The sequence below is a fragment of the Schistocerca cancellata genome, chromosome 2, assembly GCF_023864275.1.
Source record: "Schistocerca cancellata isolate TAMUIC-IGC-003103 chromosome 2, iqSchCanc2.1, whole genome shotgun sequence".
Taxonomy (NCBI): Eukaryota; Metazoa; Arthropoda; class Insecta; order Orthoptera; family Acrididae; genus Schistocerca; species Schistocerca cancellata.
The window spans coordinates 528499592-528525149 of NC_064627.1; the positions used below are offsets into that span (position 1 = coordinate 528499592).

Below are 25558 nucleotides of genomic sequence, written 5' to 3' on the forward strand. Positions count from 1 at the left end.
GATGTCAGGCACAATTCTTGGAAATCCTACAGGTAGCACGGAAAAGTTATCTGTAACTTGTACAGAAACGAGACTGTAGCTGTAACAGTCAAATAACACAAAAGGGAGATGGTGGTTGAAAAGGGAGTGAGACAGATATGTAGCCACTCCATAATGTCATTCAATCTGAACAGTGTATTTTCTGTGGAGTGTAGCATTGTAAGTAAGTGAGACATGGAAAATAAACAGAACAGATCAGAATAGAACAGATGCTTTTGCAATGTGGTGGTGCAGAATAAAAATCTTAAGGTCTGCCTATGACACATCTGTCAGAGATGGCAAATGATTTAGAACAGTTGAACAGAATGAATAGCATTTTGCAAACAGGTTATAAGATGAATATCAGTAAAAGTGAAACAATAGTAATGGAATTAGATTATGAAATGAGACACTAAAAGTAGTCAATGGGTTTTGCAATTTGGGTCACAGTGATCAAAATAGAGAGGATATAAAATGCACACTGGCAATAGCAAGAAAAGCATTTCTGAAACAGAGGAATTTAGTAGTGCTGAATATCATTTTAAATATTAGGAAGTCATTTATGTATTTTCTGTGGATTGTAGCCTTGTAAGTGAAACATGGACAGTAAACAGTACAGATCGGAATAGAACAGAAGCTTTTGCAATGTGATGGTGCAGAATAATAATAAAGATTATATGAGAAGATCCGATAACTAATAAAGTGTTGCTGAATCAAATGGGGGAGAAAAAAAAATTATGGCATGAATTGACTAAAAGAAAGGATCAGTTGAAAGGATATATCCTGAGGCATCAGGGAATCATCTCTTTGGTAATAGGGTGAAATGCAATGTGGAGAGAGCAAAATTGTAGATGGAGACCAAGACTTGACTACAGAAAGGAAGTTTCAGTAGTTATGCAGAAGTGAATAGGTTTTCACAGTTTACACTAGTGTAAAGAGCTGCACAAAATCAGTCTTTGGTCTGAAGAGGACAACAACAACAACAATGAAAGAAACAACCACAAAAAATACATATCTATCTAGTGTTTGCTCAACTATTGTTCTAAAATTCAGTCACGGTTCCTCTACATGCTCTTGTCCAGAGCTATGAGTCCCTCCCGGAGATACAACACCACTGGCTCTTGATCTAGTTTACTGAACATGTAAATCTTCTTGTTGTAGTGGCCCTTTGTACTGTGGTAATCATTGTTGCTAAAACAGCATTGTGGTCACTGATACAAATTTTATTGTGGTCATCCTCATAGAGATCAGGTCTTTTTGTGGCCATTATACCTAATATATTTCTATCATGGGTAGGATTCTGAACTACCATTTCTATGTTGTTTTTAGAGAAAGGCTTAGTTTCATAGGTTGTATTGTCAAGCCCACTACTTCCCAAAATGTAATTAATTATGTCAATTGAGTGTTGGATGATTTAAGTCTCCTCCTGTGGTGACAGTATGATTGGAGAACTTACTAGTGAGCTGAAGTTTCCTCTACAGTTTTGAAAAGAGCATATTTTAAATTTATGTCCACCCTTGATAATGAGTCTTGCACAAATGGTTTTGGATGCAGTTTCCACTTCTAGCCCATTGAATTTTTAGTTTCCTGTCTACTGTGACAACTACATCATCTCAATGTCCCATTGGTATCATTTCAATATTTACTTAGTTTTACCCCAAAATCTCAGCATTGGCTTCTTTGGGCTTTAGCCAACTTTCTGTACCTAGTATTATGTGACCTTCATAGCTTTTTAGGAGAGTTCCACTCCCTGGGCAATTGATCAGCAGGAGTTTAATGCCAATTCATAAAGGGCATTTCTTTGGTTCTCACATCAATGCATATGTGTTTCAAACAACTGTGATAATCTGGACTGGATGAAAAGTTACATAGTTTAAAAAGGCTTGCATGCTCCCAACATACAGTTAGTTACCTTGTTATCAGCCTTTGATATAATTTATCAGCCACTGAGCCATAATGTGGAACACTACAGTTCTTTACTCTATGGTAATAAGTCTAGGAAGTCACAGTCTAGCTTCTTGCAAAAGCTTCATTTCAGGCTGCTATCAGTTTTGAGGGCAGTTCTATGTAGTTTGAGAAACAGGATGACAGGAATCGTTCATTCCAATATGTACCACAATATGCAGCTGCTTATTGCATACTGAATAATGACTACTGGAACAGCATCTTCAACATTTTAAATAAGGCCCTCAGGCATACAGACTGAGTGCACAAGGTGAACCTTCTAATACCTTGTTTTCATTTCCATAAGTGGTACCACATTATTTAAGTCTTAATCTCATAAATTCACATATTCTGATATTTCAGACACATTAAATTGACCTGATGATACCAAAAATACATATTAATGACAACATGTGGGCATGCTATAAAGAAATGCCTCTGAATTTTTTATGTAAAACTTCTTAAAGATTTTTAAATGAAAGAAACATTATTGATATTGCGCATATTTGTTCTTCATGTCTATTTTTTATGTAAAACTTCCTATCATCATCATCATCATCATCATCATCATCATCATCATTTAAGACTGATTATGCCTTTCAGCGTTCAGTCTGGAGCATAGCCCCCCTTATACAGTTCCTCCATGATCCCCTATTCAGTGCTAACATTGGTGCCTCTTCTGATGTTAAACCCATTACTTCAAAATCATTCTTAACCGAATCCAGGTACCTTCTCCTCGGTCTGCCCCGACTCCTCCTACCCTCTACTGCTGAATCCATGAGTCTCTTGGGTAACCTTGCTTCTCCCATGCGCGTAACATGACCCCACCATCTAAGCCTGTTCGCCCTGACTGCTACATCTATAGAGTTCATTCCCAGTTTTTCTTTGATTTCCTCATTGTGGACACCCTCCTGCCATTGTTCCCATCTACTAGTACCTGCAATCATCCTAGCTACTTTCATATCCGTAACCTCAACCTTGTTGATAAGGTAACCTGAATCCACCCATCTTTCGCTCCCATACAACAAAGTTGGTCGAAAGATTGAACGGTGCACAGATAATCAAAATATCCACGGGTATGCTGCCGGTCTATAGTGTCCAACGGGCACAATATTTCGGCGATCAAACATGTCGCCATCATCAGGTGAACTGACGGACTGAGCTCCTGTGAACGTGCCGGCACGGAGATCCATACGCTATGGCTGCTCAGAGGGAACTGGGTTTGGTCGCGGCGGCGGCCGATTTAAATACCCTCCGCCCGCGGCGCGCTCCCTCCGCCGTCCGCGCCCAGCGCCACGGTCGCGCGGTGGAACAGATTGCGACGGCGTCTGAGATGACGTCGGTGTGATGGCTCTGTCCGCCGTGGCCGTCACAACTATACGTCTGCTCGATTTACTCTTGATTAACCCGATCGCTGGTTCCCAAGCCTTGCTAAGATTATAGCCACAGTCCCGGTTTATGAGGTCGTCATTGGTGCGAATTTCGATGGCCTCTCTAACAACGCTGTCCCAGTATCTCGACGTCTGTACCAGAATCCTCGTGCGGTCATACTCCATGGCGTGATTTTCCGACAAACAATGTTCAGCGACCGCCGACTTGCTCGGATACATCAGTCGAGTGTGCCTCTGGTGTTCACGGCATCGATCCTCGACGGTACGCATCGTCTGACCAATATACGACTTGCCACATTGACACGGAATCTGGTACACGCCGGCCTTCCTCAAACCGAGGTCATCTTTGGCGCTCCCCACCAGTGCACGAGTTTTATTTGGAGGACAAAACACAGTTCCGACCCGGTGTTTCTTCAGAATGCGGGCGATTTTCCCCGAGAGTGCGCCTGTGTATGGAATAAATGCAATGCCTCCCTCGTGACTTCATCCATCTCAACAGGTTGTGCTGCAGTGGGTGGGCGGAGAGCACGTTGAATCTGCCACTCTGAGTACCCATTTTTTCGAAATACAGTTCTCAGATGTTCCAATTCCTGGGGTAGACTCTCTGCGTCAGAGATAGTGCGCGCCCTATGTACTAGAGTTTTAAGTACCCCATTCCTCTGTGAAGGGTGGTGGCAGCTGTCTGCATGCAAATACAGATCAGTGTGCGTAGCCTTCCGATACACCCCATGACCTAGGGTGCCGTCAGCCCTTCTCTTGACCAATACGTCAAGGAAAGGTAATTTACCCTCCGTTTCAGTCTCCATAGTGAATTTGATGTTGGGGTGTATGGAGTTTAGATGTGTAAGGAAGTCAAGGAGTTTATCCATACCATGTGGCCAGATGACGAACGTGTCGTCCACGTAACGGAAAAAGCAAGTAGGTTTCCATACGGATGACGACAGGGCTTCCTCCTCGAAGTTCTCCATGTACAAATTCGCTACCACCGGTGAGAGTGGGCTACCCATGGCGACTCCCTCCGTTTGTTCGTAGTATTCTCCATTAAAAAGAAAATACGTGGAAGTCAAGACATGCCTAAAAAGTTCAGTGGTCTTCTCATCAAACTTCTGACTAATCAATTCTAGTGACTCTCGCAGGGGTACCCTCGTAAACAAGGAAACGACATCAAAACTCACCATGATATCTGACTCATCCAACCTGAAGCTATCAAGGCGTTTAACAAAATCCACGGAATTATGGATGTGATGAGGGCATTTACCCACATAAGGACTTAATATTCCCGTCAGGTATTTGGCCAACAAATATGTAGGTGCCCTGATGTTGCTGACAATGGGGCGTAATGGTACCCCCTCTTTGTGAACCTTCGGGAGTCCATATAGTCTAGGCGGTACCGGACCTTGGGGTAACAATTTCTTAGCGTCACCCTCCGGTAAATCTGCGTCTTTGAGAAGCGCCCTCGTCTTGTTCTCCACCTTCTTTGTAGGGTCAACGCTGATCTTCTGGTAGGAATCGTCATTTAGCAGGCTCTGCATCTTATCAGTGTAGTCCTTATGGGAGACAACAACTGTAGCATTGCCTTTGTCAGCTGGTAAGACATTATCAAATACGCCGGGAGAAACTCAAGAATCACGGTGCACAGATAACTTAGTCTTGGTACTGACTTCCTTCTTGCAGAAGAGAGTAGATCGTAGCTGAGCGCTCACTGCATTAGCTTTGCTACACCTCGCTTCCAGTTCTTTCACTATGTTGCCATCCTGTGAGAATATGCATCCTAAGTACTTGAAACCGTCCACCTGTTCTAACTTTGTTCCTCCTATTTGGCACTCAATCCGTTTATATTTCTTTCCCACTGACATTACTTTCGTTTTGGAGATGCTAATCTTCATACCATAGTCCTTACATTTCTGATCTAGCTCTGAAATATTACTTTGCAAACTTTCAATCGAATCTGCCATCACAACTAAGTCATCCGCATATGCAAGACTGCTTATTTTGTGTTCACATATCTTAATCTCACCCAGCCAGTCCATTGTTTTCAACATATGATCCATAAATAATATGAACAACAGTGGAGACAGGTTGCAGCCTTGTCTTACCCCTGAAACTACTCTGAACCATGAACTCAATTTACCGTCAACTCTAACTGCTGCCTGACTATCCATGTAAAGACCTTTAATTGCTTGCAAAAGTTTGCCTCCTATTCCATAATCTTGTAGAACAGACAATAACTTCCTCCTAGGAACCCGGTCATATGCCTTTTCTAGATCTATAAAGCATAGATACAATTCCCTGTTCCACTCATAACACTTCTCCATTATTTGCCGTAAGCTAAAGATCTGGTCCTGACGACCTCTAAGAGGCCTAAACCCACACTTCCTAAAGATTTTTAAATGAAAGAAACATTATTGATATTGCACATATTTGTTCTTCATGTCTATGTATTTGTTTCTGAAACAAATGCTAACAAAGAGATAAAGGGGCTGGCCAGTACTTACCTCAGCTCAGTACAGTCAATAGATACACAAAACAGAACAGAAAATTTACATTCCTAGCTTTTGGAACTTTGTTCCTTCATCAGGGAGGAGAGAGGGGAAAAAGGGAAGAAGGGAAAGTGGATTCAGTTACTCACAACCCAGGTTATGAAGGAACAGGGAATGGTAAACAGGTAGGATAGTAAGGATGGAGGCATGGTCGTCAGAGGGAAGTTTCTGAACATAGCCACCTGGGCAGTGAAAACATTTCTCACAATGAGGGACCAATTTTTTGATACTGTCATTGTAGAATGTTTGACTTTGTTGACAGAACTACAACCTCATCTCTGTTTGCACTGCCTCATCACTGTCAAAGTGAAGTCCTGGAAGGTGTCCGGTCAATGTGGGACACTAAGGAGGGTGACTGACAACAGTAAATCCAAGGCGTTCAGTTGTTGCAGATCTCATGTGTGGTTTGGCATTTTCATGCTGAAGGAGAGGATGTTCCATGTGGGGATGAATTCTTCGAATTTGGAGCTAAATTACAGCATGCTGTTTCTCATGCACTGACACAGTTATGTTACACACTGCCATATTACACTGCAATTCAAAGCCTTCTCACCAACAGAGGACTACAAATATGTAGATGTGAATAATAAGGGTGTAGAATGGTAGGTAACATTTGTTTTATTTAAAAATCTTTAAGGGCTTTTACACAAAATCTTTGGAGGCATTACTTTGGAGGCACACCTTCATACACTAAACGAGTGACAGCTTGGGTTTTAGCCTAAATAACTAGTAAAAATGTTTACTAAACAATGGAAACTTTAGGTAGGAACATCATCAATGTAGGGAAAGATAGAATGCTATTTACTGTAAAGAAGACACATCAAGTTGCAGACAGGCACAATTAAAAGACATTCATATGTAGCTTTTGGCCACAACCTTCATCAGTTAATAAAACACACACACACACACACACACACACACACACACACACACGACCCCAACTCCAGCATCTCGGGCCAGAGATGCTGGAGTTGATGGTGCTGGTGCATGAGGTGTGCTTGTTTTTTATTTGTGTGTGTGTCTACTGATGAAGGCTGTGGCTGAAAGCTACATGTGAGTCTTTTAAGTGTGCCTGTCTGCAACTTTATATGTCTTCTTTATGGTAAGTAGCAGCCTATCTTTCCCTACATTGTTGAAAATGTATATTAACTAATCAAGAAGCTCAGTGTGGTATGTTTCACACTTAGAAGGACATCACATTGTGTTTACCTGACAATAAGAATGTTAGCTTACTTTCCTTACTCTCACTCTTTGCTTTATGGAATTGCGAGTCACACATCACCCAGAGATATGTTTTGAAGAAAATTGGAACTTGTACATTCACTTTCCAGTACATCTATTCATGAATGTTGCCATGAATAATAATAATAATAATAATAATAATAATAAGAGTTTAACCCATGATACAATACACAGAAATAATCTTGCCATAGATTTGCTTTTTCATCCACGATCTAGAGAGGTATTTGTTTGAAAAAAGATATTTAACTAGCTACTTTGAACTGCACCATATACTTGTCACTTGTCTCAGTATGTTATCCAAAGTTTAAAAAAATAATAATTGCTTACGTAAGTATAGTAGTAACATGCACCCATGAAAATGTGGTTATGCCTCGAGTACAAGTGAACAGGTGAAGCTCAGTTAACAAGGTAACACAAAGTAAATCACATTTACTCTACTGTCCCTGCTATCCCTACATTGCAACTGCATATTCATAAACATATTTTCTGAGAGTCATGTCCTTCCTGTTGAGAGAGAGAGAGAGAGAGAGAGAGAGAGAGAGAGAGAGAGAGAGGGGGGGGGGGCAGGGGGGGGGGGGGACTGTTAGATGGTACAGAATTTCCCACTCCCAACACTCATCAATACCAACTGTCAAATAAAAATATTTGAGGATACTTGGAGAGGTTCCTTATGTTAAGAAACTGCTACACTTTGTATTTAATATTTTCACAACTGGACCCTGCTTTGCTGCAGTCTTAACATATGGCATGTGATTTTTGTGTTATTAAGAATGGTGTCTTATATGGCAAGACGCGTTTGGCTTTATTCAGTGTACTTTGTCAACATCATATGTAACAAGGTCATTACACTTCCTGAAGAAGACAATTTTGAAATTGTCAAAACTTAGATCAAGGATTCCAATAAGCCTTTATTTGTAACTGGTTTTTTTCCAACCTCTCCTAGTTTACTGTCATGCAGGTGCTGAATTTACAGCCACATTTGAGATTTTACAGCATTTGAGGATGGTTACTGATATTAATAGTATAACTGGAATACGATAAGATCTTGATAAAAACAACATACAATTTTGTTCCTCAGGTCGGGTTTCCAAATGCTGGAAAAAGCACACTACTAAGAGCTATTTCCCGAGCTAGGCCAAAGGTAGCCTCATATCCTTTTACAACTCTTCAGCCACATTTAGGAGTTGTTCAATATATAGATTATGAACGTGTAACAGGTAAGTCTGTTATTGAGTAAATGTAATGCAATGTTTACAGTATAGTATTATCATGTTAGCCGGCCACGGTGGTCTAGCGGTTCTGGCGCTGCAGTCCGGAACTGCGGGACTGCTATGGTCGCAGGTTCGAATCCTGCCTCGGGCATGGGTGTGTGTGATGTCCTTAGGTTAGTTAGGTTTAAGTAATTCTAAGTTCTAGGGGACTTATGACCTAAGATGTTGAGTCCCATAGTGCTCAGAGCCATTTGAACCATTTTATTATCATGTTACATTCTCTCTCTAGTGATAAAGAGTTTTTTAAAAAAATATGTAAGTGGGTTGGGAGAAAATGAATGATCAGAGAAGATCCGAATGTCTTTGAAAAAAATGAAGTTTTATTGCTGACAAACCCTGTCTTGCACACTTGCTATATTTATCCCACCCTCCAAACTCCCTACCACCACCACACAGAATGTTAACCTAAACAGGCCCAAAATCCTTAGCCCTGCAGAAATATCAGTTCTTTCCAAAGGTCTCATCTTTTGTCCCATTTCCCAATTCAATCATGCGGGGCTTGTTAAAGACCTTGTCTTCTTCTCCCGGTTTATACAGTGGAAATAATTTTTCACCACCAACCCAACCAATCAGATTCAACCAAAGATCAATGTTGAACCCTGCCTGACTCAGTTCACTCCTCCATCCAACTGTGATCCACCCTCGCTGCCCCCAAATCACCCCCTGTTAACTTTCCAGAATTTCTTAACCTCGAACCTTTCTTCATCATTATTCCCCAAATCCCTCAACATTACAAACTAACCTTACATCTGCAGAAAGAACTACAACTCACAACCTAAAAACTGATCCTGCCCTTGTAATCTTACCTGAGGACAAATATTCCACTACTGTTGTTTCGAACTGCAAAGATTACATGGCAGAAGTGACCCCACCCAGTCTCTCCTCAAATCCTTAGGCCCATCCCAGAACCTTGCCCCAGAGTCCACCTCCCTTCCCACCCCTACCACTCCTTGCACTCCTACCATTTACATGCTTCCTAAAGTCCATAAACCCAACCATCCAGGATGCCCCATTGTGGCCAGTTACAGTCCCCCCACTAAGAGAATCTCAGCTCTAGTCGACCACAGCCTTCAGCCTATTATCTGCAACCTAACCTCCTATATAAAAGATACCAACCATTTCCTCCACAAACTCTCCAGGGTTCCTGTTACTTACCACACAGACCCCTGTTCATTATTATTCATGCCACCTCCCTTTACACTAACATCCCTAATGCCCATGGCCTTACCTTTCCCAATGCCCGACAGATTCCAAATCAACAACTTCCTTCCTAGTCACCATGGTCAACCTCATCCTCACCCACAATTATTTCTCCTTTGAAGGAATTACCTACAAACAAATCCGGGATATGGCTATGGGCAAGAAACAGTTGGACCACTCTGTTGGTGAACTTGCCATCCAAAATGACATTCTTTTTCTTCTTGATGACTGCTTCACAGCCTGTGTCATCTGGATCCTTCCCACCAACATCAGCTTTTCTGAATTGCGCAGATGGGAACTCTCCCTGGTATATATCCTACGTTCCCTCCTGGCCTCAACATTCGTTAGTCATTGTCCTTACCCATCTGGCCTCTTGCCTGTTCCCATTCTAGCACTACACGGCCCTCTATTCCACCAATGCACCCAGTCTTTTTACTTTCTCGTTTTCTGCTACCCTAGTCACCCTACCCTCTCTCCACCTCCTGCTTCCAACAGCACTTTACTGTTTCCCACCCCTACCCTGCTATCATACCCCCTCCCCACCCCAGCCTCCTCCATACTCTCACCAAATTGCCATCCCCATCATGATATGCTGCTCGTGACCTGGCTTCAACTGCCAGACACACACACACACACACACACACACACACACACACACACACACACACACACTCTCTCTCTCTCTCTCTCTCTCTCTCTCTCTCTCTCTCTGTGTGTGTGTGTGTGTGTGTGTGTGTGTGTGTGTGTGTGTGTGTGTGTGTGTGTGTTTTGTTTGGTGTATCTTCTTTTTTCAGAGGCTTTGTTGGCCAAAAGTTTATTTTGTGATAGTCTTTTTGTTGTGCCTGTCTGCAGCTCAGCATCTCTGCTACATGATGAGTGGCAACTATCCTATTCATAATACATTTATGTTCCATCCTGGATTTTCGATTGTTTGAAATTTTAGTGTGAGTGACAAGGACTTTATTTACAAAAAATTGAATTTTGGTTGGTATATTTTCTAAAAGCCATTTTCTTTTGTAATTCAAATTTGGAAGTCAATTCATTGGCTATTTTACAAAAAGGAATTAATTTCTGAGAAAAGTTAGTTTCATCTGGTGTATTTTTTCCTATGACTCTAGCACTAAATTGTCTGTCATGTATATAAATCAAATACTGACTACAGTCAAGGAATAAAAACAAAAAGAAGTTCTACTTATGCAGAAATAGCAGAAACACAAATGTTAATTTTGTAGCCTTTGCCTTTCTTCTCCAAAGTAGAAGAGAAGATGACTATCACAGATGGACTAGAAAAGTCACTCAGAACCCTAGATTGAAGGTGATACAGCAGAACAGAATGAGATTGAACTCATTTATGAAATGTTGGTAACACAAAAAATACAAAGCATGTTCAGAAAGTAAGTGTACTTTGACCACAATGGGCTATGTTTTTAGTTGTTTGAGGGTTGGTAACAATGATTGGAGGAGGGGGGATAAACCCCGACCACAGCAAGCAGCATATGAACATGATAGTATGTGAACCCACAATGTAGTTTCCAGCTGTGTGAGAGATGTCAGTAAGAAATCAAGTGTGAGCCACGTGATGTGATCCGCTTCCTACTCGCAGAAGGGATAACACCGACCAAACTTTTTTCACATATCATAATGGTTTACAGCAAAAGTGTTATGAACAGGTGTGTTTAATTGATGTAAGGAGTTTAATGGGAGCAAAAGAAATGTTTGTGACAAAAAGAGGAGTGAAAGAATTCCATTTTGAGTGATGAGTTGGTGCAAAAAATCAAGGAAACTGTTCTTGAAGACTACCAATTGATGGTGGACGAAATTTCTGCAATGTTTTCACCACTCTCCAGAACTCTCTTATATGATACACTCACAGAAGTCCTGGGATACCAGAAACTGCACTAGTTGGGTCCCAAAACAGCTGACAGAGCAGCACAAAGGACAATCATCACATTTGTGACCCACCAATTCCCCATCCCCCAAAAAATTCAAAACCACGATTTCAGGCAAAAAAAAAATCATGACCTCAGTATTTTGGGACCAAAAAAGCATAATTTTGGTTGAATTTCTGCCTCACGGGGAGACCATCAATAGACAACAATATTGTGAAACCCTAAAAAAATTCAAAAGGTGCATTCAAAACAAAAGGAGGGGGATGCTGATGAGAGGAGTGTGCTTGTTGCACAGTAGCACCTATCATCATAGAGCCTTAGCCAACAAAGCACTCAAGTACTCATTTGGTTTGGATGCTTTGAACCCCTCCCCTTCCCCCATATTCCCCTGACTTGGCACCTTCAAGTTACCATCTTTTTACCATCTCTGAAGTCACACATGAGAGGAATGAGTTTTTTACTTGATGAGCCAGTACAGAAAGAGGTTGAGAAGAGAGGGAAGGAGCTGGTGGAAGAGTTCTATGAGGATGCCATAAAGAAGCTTGTGACATGGCTCATATATGCATTTAATGGGATGTTAATTATGTGGAATAATACTCCACAAATGTATCAACAATATACTATAATGTTTTTCAGATACACTTATTCTAAAAACATTTAAAAATCTAATACACTTACAATCTCAACATGCCTCATATGAAAAGCTAAGAAAATAGAAAAGAGAGGAAAGACAAATAGCAAGTCAGCAAGATGGATAGATGAGAAAAATAACCAGCAACACAGAAAAAAGGGAACTGTAACTAATCATTATCATTTTCACACACCCCTTATTTCTGCCATGTGTAGTCAGTGCATGACATTAATTTATTTTTTCTGATTTTTTTATTTAATAATTTTTATTAGTTTATTCTCATTCCACTGGTCAAGCCTCCCAATGTTTCCTGTATACCTGAGTTCAAACTTGATTCTGTTGACTTGCAGTTCTTGACTTCTGCATATGAAATATATTTATGTTATGACCGCATCAGTGCAGGACTATAGGACATTGTTGTCTCTGCAGTCAGGAATACACTGGAGTTTGAACTGCTTCAAGATTTATGGAACTTCATAAATAAATATGAAGAGTTTCTTCTGTAACAATCTCTGTGTATAAACTGCAAAATACAACCACTTCTTTTACTCAAAACTTTACAATATGGTAAGATTGTATTTGTCAGTTTGGCATCTACTGACATCAATCTATCTATAAATGTTCTGAATGCTTCCTTTGCTTGCCTCAGCTGCCTTCCACATTGCCATCAATGGCTCTCACCCCAGAGCCAATACACTTTTACGGGGCAATGATCCATAGAGTGTACACTAACACTCCCAAACGTACTTTCACTTGCAGAGTTAATTCGATCATTGTCCCACCTCAAAGACATGCATCATCCCTTGAGATGCCTCAACACGTGAAACATGCATACCAAAAGATTAACAACAGTTACACTTCACTAAATATTAAATTATTATGTCATTTTATAATTTGTGAGCATAATTCATCAGCAAGGTGATCATAGGGTTACACACCGCTCTTCCAGAATACTATATAACACCACAGCCTTTTTCACCATTTATTACACTTTCCTCCGTGGGTATTGCTGCACAATTTTAACTCAAGTAAGTTTTAGTTTCACTCTGTGCTTCTTGCATGTGTGATTACTTGTCAACAGTCATCTCTGCTTACTCTGAGTTTCCTAATTTTCAGATGATTCCATTGCTAGTGTTTCATTGTTTGTTCTTCTATTGTCCTATCCTTCTATGAAGCAAGTTCAGAAAGTAAGTGTACTATGAACATAAAATAGATGTGTTTTGTTATGAAGGCTGGCAACATTGAGTGGTACAGGGGGATCCCCTGACCAGAGCAAGCATCACAGGAATATGGTAGAATGTAAACTCATGTTTTAGAGTCTAGTTGCATGAAAGATGTCAGTAAGAAATCCTATCAAATGCAAGTCATGTGCTATGATCTTGTTTGCACTCATGAAAGGAATAACACCTACTAAAATCTTTTTGTGAATCAAAATGGTTTACAGCATAGGTGTTACAAATAGAATGAATGTGTTTAAGGGGAGTAGGAAGTTTAGTGGAGGCAGAAATAATGTTTATGATGAACAGAGGATCAGTAGTCCTTCCATTTTGACTGATGAGTAGATGCAAAAAATTAAAGAAACTGTTCGTGAAGACTGCTGACTGACAGTGGGAGAAATTTCTGCAACTTCTCCACAACTCTCAAGAACTATCTTATATAAGACACTCACAGAAATGCTCGGAGACTGGAGATGAAACATGTGTGGCTTATTACAAGCCTGAGGCAAAAAGACAGTCATTTCTGTGGTGTCACACCAGTTCCCCATCTGCCAAAAAATTCCAAACAACAATTTCAGGCAAAAATATCATGGCCTCTAAGTTTTGGGACCATAGTCATACTTCTGCCTCAGGGAGAGACCATCAGTGCACAACAACATTGTGAGGACTTAAAAATCTCAAAAGGAGCATGCAAAACAAAAGGAGGGGAATGCTGATGAGAGAAGTGTGCTTGCTGCATGAAAATGCCCAACCTCACACAGCATTAGCCTCCAAAGTGCTCTGGGGGACTCATCTGGTTTGGATGTTTTGAACCCCCCCCCCCCCCCCCCCCAAATTCCCCATATGACTTGGCACCTTCAGATTATCACCTTTTCACCTCCCTGAAGGCACACATCAGAGGAACTAAGTTTTCAACTGGTACCAGGTGCAGAAACAGGTTGTGGAGTGGGGAATGGAGCTGGACAGAGAGTTATTTGAGAAGGGCATAAAGAAGCTTGTGCCACAAGTCATCACATGCATTGTGCAGGTTGGCAATTACATGGGAAAATAGTCAACAGGTGTATCGACAATATCCTGTATTTTTTTCAAATACACTTGTCCTAAAAAGAATATAAAAATCTAATACACTTACTTTCTGAACATGCCTTGTATCTCCCTCATAACCTGGAGCCCCACCAATTTCCCTGTCTAGTATCTGACCATTTTCCTTAAAACTTTGCCTCTCTTTTTGGCAAATGAAGAAAGTTCTGGTTACCAAAGTTAGCATTATGTGCATCTGTGTCTACTGTTGCCTGTAATCATAATTTTTTTTTTTGTCCATTTGTGATTTAATGTAGAAAGAGCAAACATAATGCTGGATCTGACACAGAGACAAGCAGGGCTGGAAACTAATGAACTATTTCACAGATTTAGTTAAGAAGAATTGCAAGAAGCTATTCGACAAGGCAAGAACCGTAAAGTATCTGGCATGGATGATATACAGGGGGGACCAAATAAAACAATTTGGACAGGTAATCATGAAATAGCTTTTCGAATTCTTTAATAACTGCTTGTGTGATAGAATCTGATCCCTAAAATATGGGGAAAAAACAAAGTAATTGCCTTCTTAAAATATGGGAAAAAACCACCCAACTCCAAAATTTATTGACCTGCTTCATTCTTATGCTAACTTTGTAAGGTGAAACTTCCTGGCAGATTAAAACTGTGTGCCGGACTGAGACTCGAACTCGGGACCTTTGCCTTTTGCGGGCAAGCACTCTACCAACTAAGCTACCCAAGCACGACTCACGCCCCGTCCTCACAGCTTTACTTCTGCCAGTACCTCGTCTCCTACCTTCCAAACTTTACAGAAGCTCTCCTGCGAACCATGCAGGACTAGCACTCCTGAAAGAGAGGATATTGCGGAGACATGGCTTAGCCACAGCCTGGGGGATGTTTCCAGAATGAGATTTCCACTCTCCAGCTGAGTGTGCGCTGATATGAAACTTCCTGGCAGATTAAAACTGTGTGCCGGACCGAGACTTGAACTCGGGACCTTTGCCTTTCGCGGGCAAGCGCTCTACCAACTGAGCTACCCAAGCACGACTCACGCCCCGTCCTCACAGCTTTACTTCTGCCAGTACCTCGTCTCCTACCTTCCAAACTTTACATAAGCTCTCCTGCGAACCATGCAGGACTAGCACTCCTGAAAGAGAGGATATTGCGGAGACATGGCTTAGCCACAGCCTGGGGGATGTTTCCAGAATGAGATTTCCTCTCTGCAGCACCTACATCACGTCTCATAAAAGGTATAAAATATACTATACAAAAGAGAACATTATATGCTATAGTATCATCATTATTTAATTACTCGTCCAATATTATATGTTCTGCTAACGTGATATTCACTTCTATTCATTAAGACAAACATGTGTTAGGAAACATAAATTTGAACTCTGGACCGACTATGGAGTACATCTGTCAAAGAATAATGCAGTTGCCCTAAGGCCAGCTCAGCAAGGACGGAAGTCTTGTGTAGAGCAAAAAGGCCGAACCTGGCTTGACTATATTACATTCTGCTTGAGAATAGTAATCGGAGACAACATGTGTGCAATTCTCCGCCTCATGCTGCAGCTGTGCAAAGTTGGGACATCTATCTGGCTGGAACAAGAAAATCTCTTACCAGGAGCTTTTTTGGATGATGTAAAAACAAATGCTCTCTGGTATGTTTCTCTCACAGCTGAGGACAACGCAATCAAAAATTCATAGGGAGCTAGAGGTTGTTAGTAGGACTGGAACAAGTTAATCTCTTACCAGGAACAATTTTGAATGATGTAATAACAAATTCTCACTGGTTAGGTATTTACCATTACCTCTAAGTGCGAGAGGATAGAATAGTTTTAAGAGTTTGGGGGAATTCGGTGCAGGAAAATTATTACAGAAGAAACACCAAAACCAACTCGGGACCCAACAGTCATCACTCCTCCCATTAACTAAGAACTAAGAATGTTAACATCCCTGGGGGATATATGACTCTGCCTGGATCCCATGGATCTAATATTAACTTCACTTGAGCAAGTGCAGACCAGTACTTCTTGTTAAATTTTCTTTGAAAGTATCCCCACTTCAAAACAGTCAGCACTTCACTAGGTAACACAACATTAGGTGACAATACATTTTTTTCTGCTTTGACATCATCTATAACCTTGCTACTATCATTAAGTTTGGACAAAGCAATAGTCGAAATATTTCTGGAGGTAACTCGGTAACTTTTTGGTCAATTATTTCCTCTACCTGTTTCTCCAGACTACTTATATTTATTAAGTTTGAGTTCACTAGTTTCTATTCGAAGCTTCTTTCTACATTATCTACTCAAGTATTAACGCCTGTGATTTGTGATTGGATTATTGCCGTTAACTTATCTTGCTTGTCGACACACTCTTTTAAAGTATGTAACCCTTGTTTTACAGCATCAAACTTAACATTATGTACATTTTCAAATGATCCTAACTTTTCATTAATTTTGGATTCGACCATATTACGTTTTTCCTCAATATCAAATTCTAATTTCTTTGTCAAACCCTGGGTTTGATTATTCTGTTTCTGACTAAAGCCAGTGAACAGTTGATATACATGGAAGTTTAAACAGTTAGTTACTTCATTCTTTAATTCTAATTTCAAATCCTCTACTTTATTGTTTAAATCACCAAATTTAGTCTTTAAAACCCCCATGCTTTTGCACAGACTACCAAATAGTTTGCTTTGCGATTCTACTTTGGCATTTAACAAATTTAATTGAGAATTTACTGAGCCTTGTTCTTTACTTAAGGTTTCATTTTGGCAGTTGAAGCTGCACTCTGGTCATCTAATTTAGCATTTTGAACTTTTATTAAGTTTACTAATTCAGACTAGTCTGGTCCTTGTTTACTAATTTTCATAGCCATGCCTGGTTCTGACATTTCTCCAATTTGCTGTTCCTGATCCATATTCTTATGATCTTGAGGCCTAGTAACCATTTTTTAAAAAAATTCTGAGCACAATAACTACACCAATAAAAGTCAATCTACTGTTTGTATCACTTCTTGCTAAGGTACTTAAGTCCTATCTTGCACTCACCCGTTGTAGAATTCTCACAACATAGGTAAGCGGATGTGACAGCAAGTTGGCACAGGTGAACGGTAAGCCAGTGGTGTCAGACATTGGTGTTGATGTCGGCGTTGGTAGGCAGCTGTGAAAGCAGGTAAGCACCAGTGAACCACAACTGGTGTTGGTGGCATCGGATGTTGTTTCCGCGTCGGCGTCACCGCAACATGAGAGAGCTGTATACTTCCCTCACTGGATCTTCTTAGTTGAATTATTCTCATCCTCTCTCTTCTTAGTCTATTATGTCAAGGTCTTCTTTCCATTCTTTTACCATTATTACTTCCTTACTCTTCTCTTTTGTTGCAACCATAAATTTTTCCATTTGATTTTTGGACATAATCCAATTACATGAAACAGTTCGCTTGTCTTGTTATATCTGGTTACTGTGGCAACATATCATATCTTCTTCTTCAATTTCTTCTCAAAATTCCCTTTTATTTAAAAAAAAAAAAATCCTTTTCACTGGTCGCCATGCTCTAATGCTTTAGACGATAGAACGTGTGGAGTAAATATGCAAATTTTATGTTTTCATCAATTAACATTGTAATGGAGTATGCAGAATAACATTCTCGTATTCCACATGTAAATATCTCCATCTTCTTGTATTTTGAGCTTTAGAAATGCATTAAATTGACATTCATAAGCAAGTTGGTTTAAGAACCACTCGTAATTTATGAACATGTCTTGCTTCTAGCAAGCCCAACACATGAATTACTTGAAAGTCTGACCTCATTTCTTCATTTGTCCTTACCAATCATAAATGTCACTAAAAGCACAGAATAACACACAAACACTCCTCGTTATTTACTACACATACACCAAAACTCTGTGGATCATACAGTAGGTACTTGTTGGCCGCCGTGTCCACAATTTGCTCGTGACTGTTTTTAGACGTGCACACACAAACATGAAATGTGCAGTAGGTCGAATTCATCTCTCTCTCACTTCTATTTAAAATATTATGTGTTCAAGATGGAGGAAGGTCAAGTGGTTCTAGAATTTACACAGAAATTCTCAAAGCTCTGCAATATTCCAAAGGCACAGAACAACGTGACTGCAGAAAAACAAACATGGATTACCTGTGCCACTGTCCATGCCAAGTCATGCAGTGCTGATGAGGGCTTAGGGTGGTGACGTTGCTGTTGCCCAATTCTGGGTGAATATCATTAGTTTTTTTTTTCTCTTTTGTGCACTTATCTAAACTATGTCAATTGTTGATTTAGAAGTATCCCATGATATTGCACAGTTTTGTAATGTAAAGTTTTGTATGACATGTAACTCAAGTAAATAAATAAAGTTCATTTTGGACATATGTCTGTTTACAGTATTAATACAACTTTGTGAAGAACTGTAACATATTAATTTGTAATTTGGTCGCTCAGTTAGTTAAGTACAGAGACAGTAATTGATAGGACTTGACACAAAATGCAGTATTTTTGGTGCCATACAGAATGACATTCACATCCCACAAAAAAATGTGCCTTTGAAAAAGACCAATTAAGACATTCTTTCAGGTCCCACATTAAAAAAAAATCTGCTGCGCCTTTAAGCTCATTCATTTAGTTGCTCCAATGATTTGTCTAAATGAAAACCCATACAGAAATGAAAGAAATAAGACACAGTTTAAGGGAAACAAATTAAAAGGGCAGATACTAAATAAAACACATTTCACAGCCCTAATAATTTGCAGGGAACAGATAGGGAATAAGGAAAGGAAGCTGAAAGAAAGAAAGAAAGAAAGGAAGAGAGAGAGAGAGAGAGAGAGAGAGAGAGAAGAAGGGCAGATGTAAGGACATGCCAGTCTTTCCTTAGCTGGTATTTTCCCCTGACACTGTATTTGGACTTCAAAGAAAACATAAAATAATGACTTAAATGACTACTAGTTACAACAATTATCACTTTTGCACTTACAAATTGTATCTGTATTAATCTTTCCTGCATCTTATGGATTCTTAAAACAGTTTTCTGTACTGTACTGGACAAAAACCTTTTCAGTTCATTAAAGAGTTCAATAATTGGTACAGTAAGTCTATATTGTGTGAGTGCTTAGTCCTTTGAATGGTACAGCACATTGAACTTCATCACTTGGAGATGCGTCACAATTTAGCCACACTCATCACTTATGAACTGTCATATCAGAATAAGTTTTCCTGTGCCAGGTGATCCTTCAATAACAGCAACAGTGGTTGTGCCTTCAGTATTATTTATCTCTTATCTTTAACTGTAACAATCTCAAAACCATTTCCTTTCTTTCCCTTCTGCTTACCTAATGTGTACTTGTAATGTGTGTTCAGTTTTGTAGGGCCCCTTTATTTCTGTCAAGTATGTCTCAGTCTGCATGATTTTAGAGATTTCAGTCTTTTTAAGTTTCTTTTTTTAATGGAGCAGTATATTACTTCAAAAACTGAAGCATAGATCAGATTGCTGTCTTTGCAATAGAGGCAATGGTGGATGGACTGAAATTAAAAACAGAGCTAATAATCATAGAGAAACAAAAATTATGAAAATAAGGACAGTGTAATCTTCAGTCTGTTTCTTATGAGTGTGTTAAAAACTGAGTAGATTTTGCTGGAAGGAGCAAGATAATGTGCCAGTTTACTGGTTGTCCTACCAGCATGAGATTTTCAACAGTATTTTGTGCTATATCAGAGCTCTCAAAGCAAGTGTAATATTTTAATTGACATTGTAAAAGGAACTAGTAAATTGTTTCAGAATCAAATATTTTGTACCCATTTATGAAATAATGAACCTGAGATGCAGTTCGGAATAAAATCTTTCAATTTGCAGCAGCTTTTGTTGAAATTAATCTTCATGGTAGATTAAAACTGTGTGCTAAACTGGAATCTGAATATGTGGAGTGTGGCTTTGTAAGACGTACATTTTTAGTAACATGTATAAGAGGTAATACCCACCCACTAGTGTGTCACTCTGTTCACAATGTTAAAAAAATGTCTAGTTGATCTCTTAAATTAAAGTATTGCTTATCTTATCAGTATGAATGTGCCTGTGGAAAGAGCATCGTCAACAAAAGCCAAATATTGAAGTTAAAGTCTGAGTTCAGAAAACAATTATAATATTCATTTAAAAAAGAAGCAGTATTGTAACTTTACATAAATCTGTGACAACATTTCTTGAAGATTGAGATTTTCACTTTGCAGTAGAGTGTGCACCGATATGAAACTTCCTGGCAGATTAAAACTGTGTGCCAGATCGAGACTTGAACTTTTACTTTCTTGAAATTTGTAATTGTAGCTATCATACATTGTATCCCAGATCTCTGAGGTAATGCTAAGGCTAATTATAGAGGAGATCAAACTCAGTATTTTGAGGCAGGGAATCAAAGACAGATGGCACAGTCTGGCAGCCACTGCTGTTTCTTGCATAAATAACAAAACAAAACTTGATTTTACATCTCATAAAAGAATCATTGAATGTGGAGAATGTATATGTACATATATAAATAACATTACTGCTGCATTTCTTGAAACTCATTGATATAGTACAGATTAGAATACAGTGCCTGGTAGTAAAAAAAAAAAAACAAAAAAACAGTGAAGCACCCAGAAGGAACAAGGAATCTAAATGAAACTTTGTGGGTTGAAATGGTATGTGATGTTATTTCAGTGATTACAAAATTGAGTCAAAGTTACAAAGGGTTTGTCAGTATGAGCCCACTTATCAGTGCTCTGGCCTGGATGCATGCACTGATTCCATTGGAAATGGTGTCATAAGCCATAGTTTCCTCTCCTGAGGCAAGCTGGTCTACAACTGTGGTAGCTGCTCCCACACATGTTCTGTAGGGGAAAAATCTGTGGAGCTTATTGACCATGGGAGTACCTAAACATCATTCAGACAGTTGATAAAGGCACATATTGTGTGTGGACAGCATTGTCCTGTTGAAAAATGGTGCCACATTACTGTCGCATGAGAGGTAACACATGAAGACACAGGATGTGTGTGACACACCATTGTGATATCAGAGTTCCTTCAAATATTACCAGCTGTGACCTGAAGTCAGACCCAATGGCTCCCCAATCTTTGACACCAGGAGTAAGGTCACTGTGCTTCTCCAAAAAATTGAAAGAACTGGAACCCTCCCTATGTTGCCATCATACTAGCTGGTGATGGTCATTTGGGGTAGTCCAGAAACATGATTCATCGTTGAACACAATGTGATGCCATTCATCGGCAGTCCTTGCTTCCCAGTCATGGCAACACTTGAAATGCAGCTGTCTGTGTTGGAGTGTTAAAGGCAGCCTCTTATGGAAAAGTAATTCCCAAGACTGTCTGTTGCTAATCTCCAACCAATAGTGTGGGGTGACACAGATTGTTGCAGGGAGTCCATTTGTTGTTCTCAGATGGCAGACACAGATGTGTAGAGGTTGAAGTGTGCTTGGTGCACAGTACAATGATATTCCCTTGTGATGATCAGATGTGGTCAACTGAAACTTTGATGACGAGTACAAGTGCTCTCACATTCCCATGCAGTTCAACACTGGGCCATTGTCACATCTGAATGCTGCACATATCTGGATATTGCATGATTTGGCTAGCTAGCTAAATGGAGACCCACATTGAGGCCCCTTTCAGTCTCTATTTGGAGCTAATAATGCTCCCACATGAGCACATAGAATTTTTGTATCCTTCACAGTGAGCAGTCAGCATTTGATGTTCTCACTCTATATATAGCCTACTTGGCCTGGTAACAACACAAAACATGAACAAGACTAATGCAGTCTGGTGGTTGTTCTACCTGTCATAGAGATTTGTATTGCTAATGATTTAAATACCCACCAGTGATGCGTGAGTGCGTGAATTTATGTTGACATTTTACCATATCTTCTTAGTGTTTCACTTTTTTCCAGACAGTGTAATTATATTCACTAACATGCAGCAGTCCTTCTAATACTTCCTCATAAACATTAGGCAACATTAATATTAAGTTACCTGATTCTAGAAATGAGGATTTTAGTTTGTAGTCTCGCATTGTGAGTAGTGGTACTGCAAAATGAGATGTGCATGTAATGCTGCATCAGTATGCTGCAGCAAAATACTCATGTTGCACCAGGATGGAAAGGAAATACGTGTCTAGGAAGCTATCCAATGAAATAATCAGCTAAAAATTTGATGTAAAGTCTGCTTGAAAAAAAGAACAAATACGAAACAAGAACGTAGCCAAAGAAATGGAAAGTAAATGTTGGATTGAGATGACAAAAGAACATGAAAAATCTTGAAAGAGGGAAGTAATTTGCAGAAAGTAGAAGGGTAAGAGTACAATAATATTTGCAAACTTGTTTATCTGAAATGAATTGAAGCTTTTAATGTCTCAACTGCTAAAAGCTACCGTACAAAATCTCTCATAACATTTAAGGTTTCTGTTATTTTCATTGCATTCTTATTCTGAATAGTAAATAAGAAATTACTGCTACTGTTATTCATACTTTTTTACAGTTGCAGACTTACCTGGTCTTATACCAGGATCTCATAGGAATCGTGGTTTAGGCATAACATTTTTAAAACATGCAGAACGATGTTCAGCACTTTTAATGGTGATTGACCTGTCAAGTGGACCTTGGGATCAACTGGAAGTTTTGAAACATGAACTGAGCCAGTTTAGCCCTGATCTTGCTCAGAGGCCTCAAATTATTATTGGCAACAAAATAGACCTACCAGAATCAAAGGTAATGCTGGTAATATGTGTTCCACCTACAGCATTTTGTAGAAGACCTCAAATTCTTTTTTTGTGCTAAATATCAGTGTGCAATTTGATTGGATGCAATTCTTTTTGCAGAGTAATCTTCAGGAGTTTCAGCAGAAAACCGGTGAAAAAATAATTCCCATATCTGCAAAACTGGGAATAAATTTGTCACTGGTTCTGGAGATAATGCGAGAAATATATCAGCAAAATGTGAAGGAAAACGAGTAGTAACCTTTACTTGTTAATAGCTGTCTGTTTATAAGCAAAATGAATAAAGTTTTTGTATTAAATTTCATTCTAAAATACTAAAATGAACAGTTAACATGTTACTTCTCTATCCTATATGAAATTTTTTGTTGGTAATGGTCCTGTTATGTCCAACTACTTGCTTTCATAATTGGGTGATGAACAAAAGTCAGTGATCCAAGTATCCAAAAATATGAAGATTAGCTTGAGAAACATCTGGATTACGTAGAACATTGAAGCTTGAATCAGACTGCAGCAAGTGGTCATTTGCCAGCATTATCTGTCGATGGGAATGATTTATAGTCATATCATATTCTAGAACATAATATTAACTTGTCGAGAAGATTAGCACATTGTCATTTATTGCATAGTGTGAGGTCTCTAGTTACCCACAGTAAGAAATCCACATATAAACTGTGTTGCCAAGTTGTCATATGTGAAGTTTTGAATGATTTCTGTAATAAGTGGTATCTAGTGTCTTTCACTGAAGTTAGTGTTCAATACTCTAATCTCACTACTGTTTATTCATTTCTACAATTTAACCACTCACCAAAAAATGACACTTTACAACTTCCACAGTATTTCACTACAATATGGAGTATATTGATTGATTTACGTAGCTGCCACATTTTCTGAGTATATCATATCAACTTTTAACTTCATCAACAGTTTCTTAGTGATATGCTGATGAAACTAAGAAATGTCACTTAAGTGGAGAGATGATGTTTGGTTTGTGGGGCACTCAACTGCGTGGTTATCAGCGCCCGTACAATTTCCCAATCTTTGCTCAGTCCAATTTCGCCACTTTCCTGGATGATGATGAAACGATGAGGACAACACAAACACCCAGTCATCTCGAGGCAGGTGAAAATCCCTGACCCCGCCGGGAATCGAACCCGGGACCCCGTGCTCGGGAAGCGAGAACGCTACCGCGAGACCACGAGCGGCGGACAATGTCACTTAAGTGTGGACTACATCCCACTGTGTGGTGTCAGTAAGTTCTGGGTAACACAATGAGTGCTTGAAGATTGAAAATAATCCCTTGTAGAAGAGTTTATTTTACTGGGTCTCCAAGGAATATAGTTTTCTGGGTGTTTAATCTCCTAACTCCACAAGTCCCTGGCAGACATAAATAGCAAAGCTGTTTAGCATCACATCTTCATTAAAATCTCTGCAGTAGAGGATCTGTATTATAACTATTGAGAACATCATCGCCTATAGCATCTTCACATGAGAGAAGCGAAAGGTAACACATTTTTCACTTGGTTCACATCAGCTTTGGATCACTCATCATCGAGAATGTCCTTTCTGTTGAGGCTTTTCACAGGAACTTCACTATTCACTATCTTTCCATTCCAGAGAGATGAAGTGATTAGTGGTGATACTAAAGTACAGTAAACAGGGCTCATTATTTGTAGATGTGGGTAACTATTTTCTTGCTGTCATAAACTTGTTTGGCTACCTGTAGAACTGTGATCGGTACTGTTGTGTGTTCTAACAGCATTATATCAAAATCCATTCTGGCATGTCTTTTACTGTAGTTTTCAATGTCGAAATGTTGTTATTTATTCCTTCTAAGTCACTGCATATCACTTCAGTGATGTGATTCGCAAAGTCTATTTTCAATGTGTTCTGCATCAGAGTAAGATTACTAACGTCATTAATCAAAGCCTCCAGCCTATCTGAAGTGTTGTGAAGTCTTTGATTGTTATCGTCAAGTTTTTTAAAGTATACCCTTCCTCTGAACTTTTCATGGTTGTTGTTTCAAACTTAGTTTTACCTGTAACAGTGGGTATGAATTTCTGAAATTAAGTAACCTAACCTTATCTTCATTTGCCTTATGCTCACTACATAAACAGTTCACAGAAGACACTTGTGCACTAATACAAGTGAAACATTTAGTAATGAAAAATTACTTCAAAAATAATAAATTTTGAAACTATGAGGAAAGAAACCAAATTCTATTCATAGCACATAGTGGTTCTCGTAAAAAATCAATTCTACTTCCACATTTAACTTTAACAAGTGCTACGAATTAGTACTGACGTTCCTTACTGGGTATTCTGTTTTGCTGCCATTGGAAAAATATTTCAGAATAAGCTTTTTTTCAGATTTTTTTGTCCTGGTTTTAGTGTCTCAGAATTTTGTA

At 39.3% G+C, this 25558-nt stretch overlaps 1 protein-coding gene across 1 annotated transcript in view; it reads left to right on the forward strand.

Annotated features, from left to right (window-relative positions):
• LOC126162074 (semaphorin-2A) overlaps positions 1–23458 on the forward strand; it is a 173994-nt gene extending 150536 nt beyond the window's left edge. The window contains exons 6-8 of the mRNA XM_049918346.1: positions 8214–8352; positions 22917–23146; positions 23257–23458. Coding sequence (XP_049774303.1) covers positions 8214–8352; positions 22917–23146; positions 23257–23391 — 504 coding nt within the window. The 3' untranslated portion in view covers positions 23392–23458. The remainder of the gene's footprint in view (positions 1–8213; positions 8353–22916; positions 23147–23256) is intronic.
• Positions 23459–25558: the final 2100 nt, after the last annotated feature.